Source organism: Temnothorax curvispinosus, unplaced genomic scaffold, assembly GCF_003070985.1.
Source record: "Temnothorax curvispinosus isolate PA1 unplaced genomic scaffold, ASM307098v1 QBEX01012051.1, whole genome shotgun sequence".
NCBI lineage: Eukaryota > Metazoa > Arthropoda > Insecta > Hymenoptera > Formicidae > Temnothorax > Temnothorax curvispinosus.
Window position 1 is genome coordinate 3,724 of NW_020221831.1, and position 18,629 is coordinate 22,352.

The 18,629-nt window shown below is 41.7% G+C and overlaps 1 protein-coding gene across 1 annotated transcript in view; it reads right to left on the bottom strand.

The window, feature by feature from the left end:
• Nucleotides 1-15,231, bottom strand: part of LOC112462195 (Krueppel-like factor 3) — an 18,948-nt gene extending 3,717 nt beyond the window's left edge. The window contains exons 1-2 of the mRNA XM_025027827.1: nucleotides 15,056-15,231; nucleotides 10,556-10,764 (exon numbers count right to left, since the gene is read on the bottom strand). Coding sequence (XP_024883595.1) covers nucleotides 10,556-10,764; nucleotides 15,056-15,135 — 289 coding nt within the window. The 5' untranslated portion in view covers nucleotides 15,136-15,231. The remainder of the gene's footprint in view (nucleotides 1-10,555; nucleotides 10,765-15,055) is intronic.
• Nucleotides 15,232-18,629: the final 3,398 nt, after the last annotated feature.

Below are 18,629 nucleotides of genomic sequence, written 5' to 3' on the forward strand. Positions count from 1 at the left end.
TAACGGATATGCTTCCGTTTCAATCCTTCCACAGATAAACTTCAATGCAACATAAATTTTCAAACAAAAATAATAAAAAAAATATATATATATAAATTTGTTTTTATTTCCTACCATAGAAATCCTGTAAAATTTTACATACATGTGCGTGTATATATATGACATTTATATGTATTATATATTCTTGAAAATATTTGTTTCTCGCCTTGAGATATCACGTACCTATTTTTATTTAAATTAATTTTGGATCGGTAAGTAAAGTTGTTTACAAAAAAATCTTGATCCGATCGATATATTGATTTCGGCATTTTTAATAGCTTGATATAAAATGATATCTAGCATTATCATATCGTTAATCGTCGTAATGATCATAATGCACTTATCATTATTACGTAATACAAGTTTGATATAAAAGCTGCCATCCGTTTGCCAGCATCGGTCAAAAAAACTTTTATTAAACTTTGCATTGCATAACAAAGTGCATGAAGAATTATTAAAATGTCGTGCAAATTCACTCTTCTGATATTGACGATCACCATCATCGCATCAGTCGTTTTAATTCAAGAAACATGTAAGTCTTTATCTGTTTAAATATTACGAATGCCAATATCGCGAGATTGTATGTTTCTGAATGATGCATACATACGGTGCATTTAACCATACAAATAAGTATGGATTTGGCGAGAAATCTCGAGCGATAGTCAACTAATCGACTATAAGCAACTAATAAAGCCGTAATAATTCGCCAATGTGCCGATTACTATGCGCGAATATATATATATATATATATATATACACACATGTATATTGTTAAAATATCTGTTTTTTTACAGCTGCCCTGCCAAGATGTAAAGGCGGTTTTACTTATTTTGACGGATGTAACACATGTTTATGCGATACTGGTTATCCTGGATGGGCATGCACAGACATGGCGTGTGGTGGGATAAGCATTAAACCACCACCATGTCTATGTAAATAAAGATATTTTCGCTACAAGTAATTGTCACGCTAAAGGATATGCTAACAATCCTTCTACCGTTAAGTTTCAATGCAACATAATTTTTTAATATAATAATAATAATAATAATAATAATAAAAGAGACATATAAATATTTTTTTATTTCCTATCATAGAAATCCTGTAAATTTTACATATATGTGCGTGTATGGTACTTATATATATTATACATTTCTAAAAATATTTGTTTCTGACCCTGAGATATTACGTATTTTTATTTAAACTAATTTAGGATCGATAAGCAGAGTTGTTTATACCAAAAACTTTGATCCGATCGATATATTGATTTCAGTATTTTTTAATAGCTTGATATAAAATGATATCTAGCATTATCATATCGTTAATCATCGTAATGATCATAATGCACATATCATATTACGTAATACAAGTTTGATATAAAAGCTGCCGTCCGTTTGCCAGCACTGGTCAAAAAACTTGATTAATTTTGCATTGCATAACGAAGTGCAGAAATAATTGTTAAAATGTCGTACAAACTCACTCTTCTGATATTGACAATCGCCATCATCGCGTCAGCCGTTTTAATTCAAGAAACATGTAAGTTTTTATCTGTTTACATGTTACGAGTGCCAGTATCGCGATTGCAAAGTTTCTGAATGACGCGTACATACAGTGCATATAATCATAAAAAACATTTTCTACAGTTGCATTGTGTGAAGACAATGACCGAAAATTCGACAAATGCAATATTTGTATTTGCATCAAGGGCTCATGGGCGTGCACAAGGATGTGGTGTCCCTAAGATAATACATGGAACTTTGAAGGGATTTTCTGCTTCTCTGCAGCGATGTAATTGTCATACTAACGCATATATATGCACATCCAAATTTTACGCTTTAACTTCTCCATCGATGTAGTGTAATACGTAAATACAAATAATAAAGAAAATATAAATGATCATTCTTTTAATATACCTCGTTACATATTAGGATAATATTGCATTAACTTAACTCTATGGGCAGCTACAGAAGTCTTACAGTATACATATTAGATTCCTCATTTTTTCAAACCAATCTACGTTTCGTCAAACAATCAGAGTAAAAAAAACCGTTGAAGTTCCGATCTCATTGTCGGTCAACTTTCTAAGTCCCTTTCCCCTCACCAATATACTCTTCCCTTTTTTACCCTTCTTGAGTTTGAATCCTATAAATTTTCCACGTGACATGACCGACACATTTCTTTGAAAGATAAAAAAAGACGATAGAATGCAGTGTCGTTATTTTTTAAACTGTTTAAACTTTTAAACGTGCATCAATCGTTCAAGCGTGCCTTCGTCAGTCGGCGCGATAGGTTCAATCTTTAATTATACATGTGAGAAAGAAGACAGGTGGAGCCAGAAAAAGAAAGCACAGTTCAATATCAAGGTCAAGTATGAGGGACTCTGTATAAAGGCCTCGTGCATGGCCTTGTCAAAAAGAAGTCGACGCCCAAAGCAACAAAGTGCTCGAGTCGTACGGAGTGCCGGAGCCATGACATCTAAAGTATTTGTGGTATTTGTAATGGTCAGCATCGTTGGGGTTTGATCGTATGTACTTTTTGAAATACAAAATTGATAAAATAAGTTTGGCAAAATATTTATTGTATTTGTATTATTTTTCAACGCAACATAAAGATTTCACCCCATTTAACTATATGAATAAAATGCGGTAACTTAAATTTCGACAAAACCCGATTGTCAGGCAGGAATCGTTTTAATGTACATTCTCTTAACGAAGTAATTTTTCTTAGTTTTGACAGTAAATTTTTAAAAATTATTTGTTAACCATTAAAATCACTTCGATCGCGTCTACGCCATATCATGCTGTGAAAAAAAAAACGCAGCGCGATCCCACGGAACAGGAAGGGACGAGGTCGAAACCCGGAGTGAGGAATTGCTCCAGATGTATCATGGATACGGCTCGGTCGTAAGTCGATGACGTAATCGCCATCAAGTTCATCCTTGCTTCGTGCAGCGCGAGACGAAGACGGACTGGCGGAATCGAACGTTACGATCAGGTGGCCGCCGGTTCGCGATCCCATTAAATCTACGGCTCGGTTCGACTCGGGGTAATAGCTCGGCCGAGCGACGGAGGCGACGACGTGCCCGTCTCTCTGGGTCCGATCTCGTGGAAACCGTCGCGGTTTGATCGATATATCTGCGCGTCCGTCCGCGAATCGCCGCGCGGATTCGAGCCTCGGCTAGCTGCAGGTCGTAAGTCACAAGCGGGTCAAGACGAGGAGTGTTATTACCGCGTGGATCGGCCGGGCGAGGAGGGAAGCGAGATCGATGCTTAACCCTTAATTTGGTATTTGCCCTTGCAAATGGCCGGTGTTAAGGCACGGCCGGAACAATTATCGCGTCGTGGGGCGTGAGCCACCGCCGCCGCGCCGAGTCGCGGCCCTCCGCTCCGACCGGGCCGCAAGACGAGGCCCGAGTTAACGCACATTTATTATTACGCATTACGGACGATTAATCTTTATAAATCGGACGTTTTAATTACCGTGGTGCACGAAGGGGGGGAGGGAGAGGAAGAACACCCGTGAGATCATTTTAACGAGGAATCGCGCTTTCGGTATCCTCTCGCGGCGACTTCGCGCGTAGATGGAACGGCCCGATATGCCGCGGCGCCGAGGCGAAAAGCCATTTCTTTTCTACGAAAAAACGCGTTCTATCTTTCGCCGCGATTTATTCCATTGTGCTAACACCCTATAGAATAATAGAATAACCGCGCGCTCTCGCGTATCTCGCGGAAAATGGATTGTCATCGTTTTACAACTGGCGTTCGCCCATTGTCCATGACAACCGTGGTACCGCGGCTAAGATGCAGAAAGAAAACTAGTCATTCCGGAATATTAACGTCACCTTTTCGACGGGACCGCGAGTCTAATTACCGAATGGTAATTAACGAAGCAAGCCTGAAAATCAGGGTAATTAGAGACGCGCGACCCAGGCGGAACGGCAGGCTGTTTTCCCCGATCTCTCGATCCGCGATTGGAAAGGATCGAGCTTTAGTGGGCCGTGCGGGATGATCGAAGGTGGTCTCTCTCTCTATTTCTGAGCGGTAGATCTAAATCGGCCGTCTTAAACGTCTCGACGCCCATCGGGCGAATATTATTGCGCAACGCGTCGGGGATATACGCGGGGAAACAACTAATGACGTTGTGAAGGAAGGTGCCCGCGCACTCACGGTCGTTACGTAATCGTGAGTAATTAGTCCATTTACGAGCCGCGCGCACGTAATATCGGCCGATGGGCAATGGACGAGGGTCGCATTAGTTCTACCGTTATTAATGCATTTCGATCGCATTTTTCCGCGCGGTCCCGCGCGTTTATTGCGCCGTAGATTAACGTCGCGTTACCTACCCCCGCGTTCGTTCTCCCTTTCTTCTCAGTGCGGTTACTCAATCGCGAGATTGGCCGGCGACGGTTCGTGGCATCACTCTCACGGGCGCGGCGGCGCGTGTAAGGGAGACCAGAGACCAGGGATAAAAGTAACACGGGATGAATGTAACAAACGCGATTATTAAATGCTAATTCGTCCGCTTAAGACGTCTTAAAACGTTATATATAAGCTGCAGACAAATTCGTACAGGAATGATAAATGTTTAATAATCGCGTTTGTTACAATCGTTTGTATAGGATCTCCCCTACATTCGTGCACGGCGAAGATCAGAGGAGGGTTAGATCGAATAAAACAAAAAAACAAAAAAAGGAATAATTTAAGAAATGAGGGGCAAATAGGCTCTCGTACTCGAAAATCACACGAACTTGTATTAAGATTGCACTAAGATTGCTTTATACTTTATTTCTCATCTTATTTCTTTCAGATACATATTATATCCTCAAACTTATTTGCATTATATTCTTACATCTTGTAGCATATCTAATGAAATATGATCTCGATATCAATCTCGTCGCGATATATATTTTTTTAATGCAAATGCATTACAATTCATTTGTCACGCCTACAAGAAAACGAGTAAAGACATTGTTTAACTTTTGCATAATAGCATGCCGCGTCCTTTGTTATACTTCATAGCTAGAGAGACGAGTTCATTCATCTTGAGACAAGTCTGTCAGAGTCACGCAGAGCATAACTTCTAACACATCAGTATCATACTGTAACGTGATGTACAAACAAGATGTTATTAACATCGGCATACACAATAATGCGAACATAGCCCAATGTTTTATATGAATCGCGTTAATCTTGTTCGTGAAGGAAACTAAGCTATTTATGTCGTATTGCGTATAATATTTGCCGTGTTACGACATCGTTGAACACATAAATTAGGAGCAGCTTGTACATACAATGCGTTTTGCAGATTCGCCGTTAACTATCGGTTAACGAAGCTGTACGACTTCGAGACATTCACAGCACGAGGCATATAATAATTATCACATCGCAGCGTGTGAGAAAGTTGGTGCTAGGACGCATGGTTGAGCGACACGATGCGTGCTGGTAATGAGGAGCGAACTAACAGCTCTCTCGACTAGGACGCTAGGAGAAAAAAGGTGAAGCGTGTCCGTTCGTGGATGCAACGTTCACGTGATGTCAGTTCGAGGTTGTAATGAGACGCCGAGCGTCTCCTACGCATCTTGAAATTACACACGCCTCGAATAATTCGTCCCGTTTTTAGGCACACAATTGAATTTGTCTCATCGACATGTAATAATGCGAATTCTTTTCTTTAAAACAATATAATTTTCTTTAAAGTTTAATGCCATAAAAATTGATATTTTTTTCAAAGTAGATAATGAATAATCGAAAATACAAAAGACAGAAGATACAATTACATATTGCATATAAGTTTGTTTATTTAGTAGATTTTTTAGATTTATCTTAAATGAAAATCTTATTTTCTCTTTTTCTTTCTAATTAGTATTAAATTTTAAAGTATTTACATTGTAGATTTACTTTGTATATATCTCGAACTTTTCGATTATTAAATCATAATGGAAAGTCTAAAATCAACCACGTTAATTGATACGATATTTCATATTTCATAATCAACATAATTTGTGAAATCATCCCTTCTAAATTCGTACACCACCGAATCAAGCCAAAGTATCGGACATGAAAGTGAGCCCGGTTAAACATACCGCGGCTAAGCTTATGGGAAATTATTTGCAGAAAAGAGAGCAACGAGACGATTTGCAACGACCAACGAGAACAATGCGCGGAGGAGCATGCTCGTCAGGAAATCGTTAACCTAGCGAAGGTAATCGCAGCCTTCGGCATTAGTGCATACGTGCATTGTTAATAACAGGGTACTCGAGGCACTACCACTTTGTAGAGAAATCCACAGAGCGGACTGCCTGCGATCATCGGCGTATCTTTCGATATACACGGAACTGATCGGCCGACGTTGTCCGGCTTATGCCAAGGCTAATTCGCCTTAATTAATACACGAGGTCTCACCAAACCTCCTCCTGTCTATCAAGGGTCACGCCAGTCAGCTGACACCGAGCCTATATTCCGATAGTTACGCACAGTGATTCTCAGCTTCGATCATTTATCCTCTTCGATTAATTAAATCCTTTTCGTTGTTATGAATAAGCTTAATTCGATTGTGGCATAACAATAAACTCGATAGTGCAAAATGCAATGAAATTAATGGAATAAATAATAATAATAATATGCCCCAAAACGGCATTTTGATTAAATTTTGGTTAGGTAGGACTAACTGTGATAGTCAGTCGATATGTAATTGATAAATAATATATCCTACATAATAATCGTAAGAAACCGAATAAAAATGCTTATAATTTATTTTTTTTTAATTGAGGTTTATAAATGACTAGACAGAATGCGCTATCAGTATCCGCCTGAATGCAGAATTTGAGCGTGTTGCTCGAGCATTTCCCACGCTTGGCGGTAACAGCTTATATATATAAAGTAAATTGTAAATAAACTTAAATTTATGTCGCTCCCATTTAATTACGCCTCGTTAAAAATTCCTTCGAGTCAATCAAAATCGTGGCTCGCGGAAAACTCCGCGGCGCAGAAAATAACGATGCATTTAAAAGAAGCGGCGGCAGAGGCATTTCTTAACTCACGGCGGAGTCATCCTCAGCCGAGGGAAATGCGATAATTAGAGATACCCCGTAGATACACATGTTGCTACGCGATTTCTCACAAGTAGATAAGGAATTTTATGTATACGCTAATGGGCGTAGGAAACATCTCTCACCATATAATCGTGCAAGGGCGATTTACCGTGCGCTCATAATGAACTATGATTCTCTACCCGCAATGCAACTCTCGTTACACGCAACAGCGTGCGTCATGGTATACGCTGCTATTCGTCGATATTAAAAGTAATATTAGGCTCTTTATTATTCCGTTACGTCGTCAATGAGGCGCGTAATATGAACAACGTTCAGTTATGACTCTCGCTGAAGCAATTAATATTGCTGATAACACTCTTTGCCCGTCGATCCGCCATTATAAAGGTTCTACATCATAATTAAAAGTCGTAATTTAACTGAATTAATAATATGTCATAGCACGTGCGACTATATTAAACTATCATGTCAAATGAACATTTCACATTGACAAAAGTAGCGATAAAAACTATGTCGTGATAGTATAACGTAAGACCCGTGAAATATCGCGAAATCGCGCAAACCGCGATATTTGGTGCGCAAAGTCTTCTGAAATCACGAGCCTTTGAGAACTAGGCCCATTATATTCCTCGAGCCGGGACAATTTTACGGTCACTCCCGCCGGCTTCGCAACGACGATCATGATCGCGCGATTTGCGAACGAGTTATGCCGCGGAATGGTAGAAATGACGGTAATCAATGAATTGGCATTTCCCACATCCAGGCGGTACCTCGGCGTTATATCCACCTTGGTAAGTAAGGATATCTCGAGACGGTGCCGTATACGATGCCGCGGTGTTAGAATGACGGATAGACGGCGCGATTCGCCACTACAAACGGGCGTTGCACGCCAGTCGTTGAAACAATTATTAGTCGAAGCTTAGGTGAATATACGACATACACAACGGGGTCCGGGTTGTATGTCAAGTAATGGCCTTTCGTTTACCAGCCGATTACCGCGCACCGGGGATTTCGTAAAACCGTCCACCGTAATGGCGTCCTAATGCGCGAAGCATGTTCCGATGTCTTTGCGAAGCGAGTTTCTCTCCGCGGAATCGGAGCAACGGCGAGAAACTGAAGCGGGAAGATGGCACGCGGAATTTTCGTGCGGAAGGGTGAAAAAATGATGACTCCAGCGGTCCTTAATTCGTATCCTCTGGCACGCTTAGCGAGTTAGCGCTAAACGTGATCAATCTTTACTTGATACTAAAATAAAACGGGATGGATAATGTAAAAATTAATTAAAAAATAATGGAATTTAAAAACTACGATTTCTACAAACATTTTTAGTCAAAAGATCAATTGTGAAAGTAAAATATATCTTATATAATTTCGTTAAAATATGATCGAACGATATTTTCGACTTAAAATAATGAACATTTCATTTTCATTTGTTTCCGAATTTCTCAAAGATGTGTACAAAGTTGGAGACCGACCGATAATAGGAAACGAGAGCCCCAGGGATTTCCATGAGCGAGCGTCTCCGGGTTGAGCACCGCGATCGCGCCGCGTCTCGCTTGAACCATGGACCAGACAAAAGATCCTGGTTCTCACGACCACGCCCTCTCTCCTCGCCGCCTGTGCCCCTCGCCAGACGGCGGCGATGCCTTCACGAAGGTACCTATCCACCGGAAATTCCTGAAGCCAACCACCACCGCCGCGCCGCGCCATGTCGTGTATATGCATACGCGCGGTCAGGAACGGAACGGAACAGAAGGCGCGGAACGGCGCGACCTCCTCCAAAGTTCTCTCGCGTGACGCGGTAATAAATGGCCGGGGTTGTATGTATACGCGAGGGTGCCGCGTACACGAGAGCGGGTAAAAGTGCGAATCTTTTTCTTCTCCCCCTTCCCTCCCCCACTTCATCCTCCGCGCGCTGGACAGAGGCACCTCCTCGGCGACGGGACGTCGCGGAACGGTATCGAATTTCCGCGAGGCTCCACGGTCGTGAATCCTAGCGTGCGAATGCCGGCGACCCCTGACCCCGCCGGGCCACGGATCACGCGCGCGAAAAGTCCTGGCGGAGGATAGCACGGCGCCACGCCGCGGCCGTGCCGATGTGTGCATCCTATCCTGTTGTACTGTGTGCAATATGCAAGAGAGTCGTAGTGTTGCTGATGTATATAAATTCGCGAAACACGACGAACTAACGCGCGATCGAACCGACGACCGTCCATTAATCGATTCGATAAAAGAATCGGGAATTTCCTGTACAGTTTAGTTGAACTCGCGCGAAGAATTGATTTTCAGAATTGCCCTTTTATCGTAATCGGTCAGCAATTTCTCGGAGCTCGTAAATCTCGCGCGGCGAGCGGCTACCGGGCGTTTACCGCGTCCAATTCGAGCACAGCTCGTTCGAGAGAAGCGCACTCCCGGTTCTCGTAGATACTAAAGGAATGTCCCGATGACTAATGACTCGCCCATCGAGTACTTGACACAGCTGGACGACAAGTCGTCAGCTACCGTACGCTCAACTCGAACATCATTATTATCGGCACAGAACGACGATTTGATGGCGAAGCTGCGAACTTCGCGCCGATTTAACGTGGGAAGGTGGAGGATAATGATTCCCAATCTACACATAAGCGAAGTTTCTTCTAGTGCGCGAGCAGAAGAAGAGATTTCCACGTCCGCTCACTTCGAAAGCATCATGCTGCTTCGCCGAGATCCTAGCTTATATACGTAATTGCACGCGGTAATGACGAGGCCCTGTCCCCGTAATTAAACTCTTTCTTGTCCGCTTTTTCTTTTCAAATACTACGCTCGTAGAGTTCAAGTATTCTGCGTAGACTATCGCGTTGTTTGTACGTTAATACTACTACTAGAAACAATAGGGCAAACCAGCGTAAGCCGCGTATGTGAAGAGAGAGAGGGGGGACCGATGTTAAGGTGACGAGGCACGCGATCGTTCCAACGATCGCTGACGCACACACGTGAGTCACGATCGCACATAGCGATCATCGAGAACGTAACGCGTTTGTTTCTTCGAATCGATTGATTTATTTCATCTTGATTAGCTTTCCCAACTGTAGTTCCAATAGTTGTCTATAGTTTTTTTAACTGTGTACTGGGACGGAGAGATTTATGACACAACGATGCTACGTAATTTAACTAGCTTATTTTACTTGCAACTCCAGTGGCATCTTTCGTCTGTGAGTCCCTGATCAAAAGAGAGTTCTGTTATCTTCCGAAATATATTTCAGTAATTAACACTGGAGACGATAAAAACAAAAATAGAGGCAAAATAATATGAGAAAGATTCCGTATTACTTTATCGAAGAATATTAAAATTGACGCGATAGGTAATATAATTATAGAAGATATAGATATAATTTATTTATAGACAAAACTGCAGACACGAGTCATCATTGTAACACAGTCGATTCCAGATCGAGAAAGCGCTGTATACCCGGGCAATTAACACCAACTTACCGGTATGAGTCCTCTTGTGCGCCTTTAGGTGCGAGCTCTTCGTGTAAACTTTGTCGCAACCGGCGACGTCGCATCTGTGAACTTTGCGTCTCTTCAGCGCGTCGCCGCATTCGCCGTCGACACCTAAACTGCCGCCGTTTCCGCCAACGGCGTTTCCTCGACCGCCCAAACCAATACCCGCCGCTAGCGCTGGACGTTTGTGAAATACGCTGTAATCAGAGAGTTAAACCCACATAAGATTAAACATGACGTGAATAAATACAAATAAAAATATCTCATGCCGTTGAAAAGTTGCCCTAATAAAACTACATTCGACACGATATATATCTATTTTTTTTAAATTTATTTTAATTGGAGATGGATCTTGTAAAATCGATGTAAGTAAAGCATAATTCAGTATTCACAAATTTAGAAAATAAAATGCGATCTAAAGAGAGGAAAAGAGAAGATAAGCAATTTCTTCATGGCGATATTTTAATTACAATTTTTAATAGACTTCCTGGGAATTTATCAATGTTTAACGACATTTATGTAAGTCTTGTATTAACCTTTCTCTTCACATGAGCGAAGAACTCACTCAGTGACTAGTTTTTGACTGTATCAAAGGCAGGCAATGTCGTTCGAAATGAAACGACCCGAGGAGAAGTAATATCCCGTCAAGAAGAAATCAAACGCGATTCATAAAACGGCGTAACGCAACGCACTACGAATTATGAAAGGATCAATCCTGGGATCGCGTGCCTTTTTGCGCCTGATTGCCGCCCGACGCACGCTCGTAACTATACACCATACATCCCAGACGTTGATTACGATGAGGAAACGAGCGACAAAAAATTCGCCGTTCCAGCCACCAGTCGCTACCAATATCAATTCCTATATGGACGAGACGTCTTCATCGTCGGTCGTTTTGCGCCGCGAGTAGACTCGATTGCGCGACAGATGATCTCTCACTCTTACTTTTTCTAATCATGTATATATGTACACCTGGCGGCTATAGTAGTTAATTTTTAATATTTTCCCAGAGTTGCAAGTTTATTCTAATTTAATATTCAATTTTTATATTAAAATCTGATTTTTTTTTTGTAGGTTTACTTGTCTGATATCTCCGTCAAAATAAACTCATAAAAGAACGATTTTAAAAGAAATATCAAAGATTTAGGTGTCCACACCGAATGATTAAAAATAAACATTTATTAAGAAACACTGAAAAAAGAAGAAACCCTTAAAATTGACTTGTTTAAAAATGATAATTTCACAAGACATAAAATTATTTGCTCCAACAGTGGAGGTCTAAATCAACATAATTTTGCGTTTCTCTTTGCTTAATCCAAGTCGGTGTAAATTACTTTCCCAGATAACTGCTTTTACATTCAGATGAGTGTACCAATTTCCGACGGGTCATTTGTAATGCGGAGTACCTTTCTCGATAAATATTCGAAAAAGTGAGTCGATTCGTCGAAAGCGCGCAATCGGCCGAACGGCACTGGACCGATCGATGAAAACAAGAAAGGCGTATATCGGACCGGCTCGATCAATCTCAACTTGACGCAGTGAATTCTGGTAAGACTTGTTTTTCCACGAAACTCGTACGTGGCAACAATATAGATAGGCTTGCCTTTTTTTTACGACGTGCCGTATTAGTACCGGTCAATTTGGCGCAGCGCAAAATATCACCCTCAAATTATTTATGAAGTAAGAAAGGAGGTAAACACGCCGACGAGAGATAATCTGAAAGAATTACATAAGTATCCGAAGTTTCGAAGTTTTTCCACGAACACAATAAATTCGACTCTTGGATTATATTATTTTAGAACGTTATTTATGTCAAAATTTTCTATACGCCTTTATATTCGCTCCTTTTGTTATCATTATAATTTTGTTATCGATACGATGACTCGTTGACATGAAGTTATTTTATTTGACGGCGATATTTTATATAAATTCATCGAGACAATAAATTACAGAGCGATACCGATCTGCGACGTGCGATCCGGGCTGCAACCCGGAGAATTCGAGTTTTGCTGGCTCGATAAAATGACGTCGGTACCACTGACGCGTTCTTAACCGCGCTGTATTTCATCGAAGCTATGTGAGGGCTCTCCTCCGTACCATTCGCGCTATAAACTAGAACGACGTGTTGCGCGAACTGACATAAATCCGTTTCCAGTCGCGATAATCCGGCTCGCGTCTACCTCAATCCCGCCCCTCGGAAAGCACCAGCCAGTGTGTCTTTGTTCATTCGTGTTTCTCTCTCTGTCGACACATAAACGCCATGGAAAATTAATTATTCGCTGTACGTCAATATGAACTAACAACTGTATATTGCCTCCTAACATACTTTTCTAACGATCTTGCTGTACACGTCACAGTCCGTTAACCCTCGCGTTAGCGGCGAGAAGACCGCACGTCGCGAGCCAGAAATGTGTGGCAAAAACGCGCATCGCAATGTGCGTTTTAAACGAAAACCTATAACGAAACGAAGTAAAAACGGGTATGTGCCACAGTTGTAATCTGTAGACAGTTTTCGCTGCAAGCAGAAGTTAATGAAACTCGTTTTATCAAATGTGATATCACTCACATGAAAATTACTAGATCATCCCTTAAGTAACGCGATTTAATAGATATTTTTGAAGTAAAACAAAAAAATCGACATTTTAATCTTAATCCAAAGTATACTTTCCATTATTATTTACAGTTTCTTGCCATCTTAATCTTAAATTTTCAATTCTCTAGTGATAAATCTCTCGGTTTTGAGCTAAAGAGTAAACTAAGCTCCCTTTTATACTGTATCATTTACAGGACGACCTAATAAAAGTCAACACGACATAATAGAAAAAAAACATTAATCAACTGGGCATCATAAATCCGATGATCTGATAGACAAGAGAGAATTGTTTTTAAATGTATTAGATCATTCGATAAGTAATGTCGCATTTTGAAATAGATTTTGAAGAACAAAATTTATTTCATTTATTAATTTAATCTAATGTAAAATGTAATTAACACTTTGTTCCACTACCGTCTGCCTAATTTGATATAAATAAAATAAATACGACACTGCTTATCGAACGACTTAATATATGTATATTTTTTCTATGCGGCGAATTCATCGCGCATTCTCTACACAGAATACTGACATACGGGTGTATCAGGACTCGTGTTGCATGTACGTATACTCATGTCTACTTGAGACATGCTCGAGGTATACACAAAGGGATAAAAAGATGTACACATAAAAGACAAGCTGCAATTTACATCGGACATGATTTATAATTATTTCTTCGTCATGCGTGGATTAAGATAGAAATGACCATATAAAATTCCATACAGTTAAGAAGAGCCGTATAATTATTGCCTAACAGATATAGTTGCTAAATGCTTGAAAATTTATAAATGTAGAATTAAAATGATTCTCGTGCGCGTTTTTTAGATAACGATCGATTTCTCCAACGGACTTGAAACCGCCGATTGAAAGATCCAAGGATAGGGGCCAATGGAGCTCGTGCGCGGCACGGCCGTATAGATACACTGATTTACAAAGAGCTTATAATGGATCGGCGTCACGCTAATTGGGCGAAAGGAGCGAGTCGAAATTACTTAGGCGCGTGCTCGAAAGAAATCGTGACGGGACGTGTAAAATGAGGTTTGTTAGCGTGCGCCGGGTGTCACGAGATTACTATGTTTCCTAGTGTGTATGTCGGGGCACGGTTTCTATATAACGTTCGGATGGATCGCGGGAGAGGGCCCGGGCGCACAATGGAAACGACAGTCGCGCGCGGGTGCGCGGCGAGAGCAAATTAAATGAGATTTACAGCGGGTGCACGATCTCGTCCTATTAACCCTGGACATGCTTATGCATTCGATGAAATATACGGCTGTATACGTAAGCATCGGCACCGTGAATGAGTGCACTCGCGATATCCTGCCGCTCTCAACCGATTGTAAAGCGATAATAAAGTCGGTCTTTGTATTCCGCAGTAATATTGTTAATAAGTTTGAACGCACACGTACGTGCGCAACGTTTCTTGCGTTATCGCGCACTTATTCCGTCTTCACGTCTTCATTCCGAAGAATTTAAATGTTACATACCGGATGGCGGCAATCATACAATTTTGATTTCTTCTACCTACAGATTCTACATTCTACCACGTGCGAATTCTCGTTCGGGTTTTCACGTTAGATGATTGACGATTCGCAGGAGAAAATCTTTTCGATCAGAATTACTAGAGACACTAGCGGGACATTAAATTATTCTCGCATTATCCACATCGACCACATCCACGATGCAGACTTGTTTAGCATGCATCGTGTTATGCCGGCGGCAATATCAATTATCAATTAATCATTAACTTTTATCACGCGCTCGTCTTAATCACGCTACATGAGCCTTTAACGCCTATTCTCCTCGGCGTTCCCTCGTCGTCTTTACGCAACGCAGACACGCCTGTCTTAAGTGAGGGGGGAGAGGAGGGGACGCAACAGGTGAATAATAATACTTACAGAGAAGCGTCCTTTATCCTCTGCAACGCGAGAAGGGCCGCGGAAGGGGAGATGAAGACGGAGTCGGGCGGCTCCATCATGCAAACCGACACGTCCCTCTCCCGGTCCCTCTCCCGGTCCCGCTGCCTGTCCCTGTCGCGATCGCGTTCCCTTTCTCTCTCCCTGATCGCGGGCTCTCGTTCCCTCTCGTTCTCGCCGCTCCTCTCCCGCACCCTTTCGCGCTCGCGCTCCCGGTTCCTCTCCCGGCTTCGATCACGACCGTGATCTCTGTCCCATGCTGTTTCGCCCAACGGTGGCAGAGATGGGGACGCTGCAAAAGAAACACATTTCCTCCATTTATCCCTGCTTGCTTCTTTGCTGTTAAAAAAAAATGTAATAATAACAATAATAACTTTATTGCGCGCGCGCACACACAAGATTGCTTTATGATAAATTGGATAATTACACGGAGCATGAATGAGAAAAATGTACACGCAAAAGGTGAGGCACCAGCAATTGCTGCCTATGATGCCTATCTGTAATAAAACACGATGATCAGAGCGCAAGATGGATAAAACGTGAAATACGTGGAACGTAAATAGAACTTAAATAATTGTACTTTGCTTCGACATAAATCATTTGAGTTTAAATCGCTGAACGGAGATCGCATCTTAATATTTATAAATAATATTATCGATTTGAGAACTCACAGCTGCGGAAATTCATGTGTGTGATCAATTCAAACGGGATTCTATAACATAATTCACTGCATACGCGATAGCGATGTTAATATTCATTTTCTAAGGGGACCGGATTACACGATAGGATATTCCGATTTAAAGGGGGGGGGAAGCCGTCCTCGCAGATTGGAAACCTATTTCTGAGAACACCGGTATCACCTGCCGCCTAACTGATTACGGTATTTTACATAATTACGCGGTATCTCTCGCACCTTGCAGGGAGCGTGCCGTGTTCCGGATAATAGCTACAACTGCTATTCAAAAGTAAAATCACGACGTTCCCCGAGAGGGTGCTGAATACAAGCGGAATAATGGGAGCAACGATCGACGTGCAATTTCTTTTCTTCATACGCGATATCTGCATGTTTGCCGTGTTTGCGCGAACGTGCCGTGGCACGTCACGGTACCGTGCCCTCGATCCATCAGCGATCGAGGATCGAAGGTCGATGTCAGGCGAGCACGGTGCAGCTCATGCAACCTCTCGCGAATAAATCAACGGAGTGAAGAAAGCGCGAGCGTTCCTTTGCGCTCAAGTCCCCCCTCCCGAGAGCTCCAATCCCACCGCGACCACGATGTGCTACAAATCGCTTTATAATCTCTTTTTACAGAACCGCGTACGAGAAATCGGGACCGATCTGACTCGAAGCTTGACTTCAACTTATAATCGCTCACGGTCGCGCGGATTTTCCGCGAAATTTCGTGAGTATATATCGCGAATCGTTTCCACGTAAATTTCTACACCTTTCAAACATTAGCAGTTTATTGCCGTGTTACATGGCGTAGCATTGCAATTTACTTCGCTGTTTAGAGAGTTTTGACGACCTTTGACCCGGCGACGACGCGACCGGTCAGCACTGAATCGGGCATCTTGCAGCACGTTTTGCGATTTGCATGACAAGCATATTAAATGTCCGTGACATTACTGTTACTAATTAGTACTTGCATTAGCAAGGCAATACATTCGCGGGATTGAACGAAAAGATGCGGTCGGCTTTATGAGACTGCTATCGATCGTCTTGCCGATAATATTTTGACCACTCGCGCCTTTCGTTCGATCATAAAAGTCGTCCTTCGTAATTGACGTAAAATTGTAATTTGTAAGCTTATTTCATTACGGAATGATGATTTGTTCGTGTAAACATGCGATTATATATAACATCACGTAATTTTGATTACACAAATCCAAGTTCTTATTTGTATTATTCTTATAATTAAAAAGTTCTTTTCATTCGTTCAATGTACGCAAAATTGGAATAATTGTATTGTTTAATAATAGAGGAAATGATATTTATCAATAATGAGAACTAATAAAATTCGTTCCCGATATGCGTATGGCCGATTTCATCAATTATCCATTTTTGTTGCAGCAGAAATCTCGTGAGCGGTCTGGAGGAAGCCAAGCGTCTTCGAGGAATCATATCGAGGAATCATCATTATGAATTCAGTCGGTCAGGCCACGACATATAACAGCGCAATAACGGCGGTATTATTAGCCGCAATTTCCGTGCGCCTGACGGGGCGGCTTCGCTTAATTAGCCGCTGCTTCGGACACTTTTTCCCTTCTCCGAGGTCTCGTTCCGGACGTCTCGTTATGGCCATTAACTCTTCTCATGATTCTAGCTGAGACCCTATCTTCGCTATCTAATGGAGCACGCAGTCGTCACTACTAGGATAGGAACAAATCTGACAGAGCTTCGCCTGTCAATGTCTCGCGTTTCACCCTAATTCTTTTTCCTTCTCGTTTCCTTTTTCTCGTCTAACCATAATATATAATTTGTGACGTTACAATATAATAATGCGTGTGATTGACGTATGACGCGGTCGCTTAATTATGCTTCTAAAAAGGGGTTCGCTTCCGGTAAGAAGTTGACGATTAAGATAGAATTCGCGCGTATTAGACAGTCTTGTTCGAGTAACTCCAGATTAATAATATAATATGTTATCTCTTTCCACATTATGACATATGCAAGGGAGGAAATAATTTAATTTATCGATTAAAAATATCTTATTAATTTTCACTAAATATATGACTATAAATCCGAGCTCTGCAGCTGACTCGAGTTCTACATAACGACGGTGTAGTTCAAATCAATTTAATATTAATAATATTACAGTTAAATAGATATTAGCCACATACATTTGCGCGTACATTTAGAAATCGTCCTTCCTTAATTTCTAAATTATGTAAATTATATCGAATTACAATATTTTATCCTTCGAGAATTCTCCTCACGCAGGATTTTCGCTACTGTCTCCAAAATTGTTATTTATTATAAATCTCGGAACGCGTTTTGTAAACATCTTCTTCCGCTGCTGCTCGATTATATCATACCAATGCCAATGGTGAGATCATCCCTCTCGCGTTCGCTATATCATCGCTTCGCCTACGCGGCAGGGTTAATCCTAAGCATTACCGGTAATAATACGCGGTCTTAACATATGTTTCGCCTTTTCTGTCCGCTTCGTCTTCCCTCTGCTCGCTCCCACTCGCGCGGTCCTTTACCCTCGATCTTCTTCATCCTTCTTTCACTTCTTTCTTCGCGCACAGGTATTCGAGGCTTTCGCGGCCGCCGCGCGCGCGCGAGAGAGAGAGAAAGAGAACGTCAGGGGGTAATTGATAATGTTAAACGCCGGGGTTAATCCGTCGATTTATGAGCAGAGTGTGCACCGTGGATTTTTTAAAATCTGCCAAATTGAGGGATAATCGTCCGACATTAATGCCTCGCGCTGCTTAAAGATCGCGAAGCCAGAGGGGGGAGGTTTGATTGAGAGAGATAAGTGGGAGTTCGTGGAGGTTTATAGCGCCTCGCGTGTCCGGTGGCGAATAAAAGAGAGGCCCCCGCTAATCCGCTAAG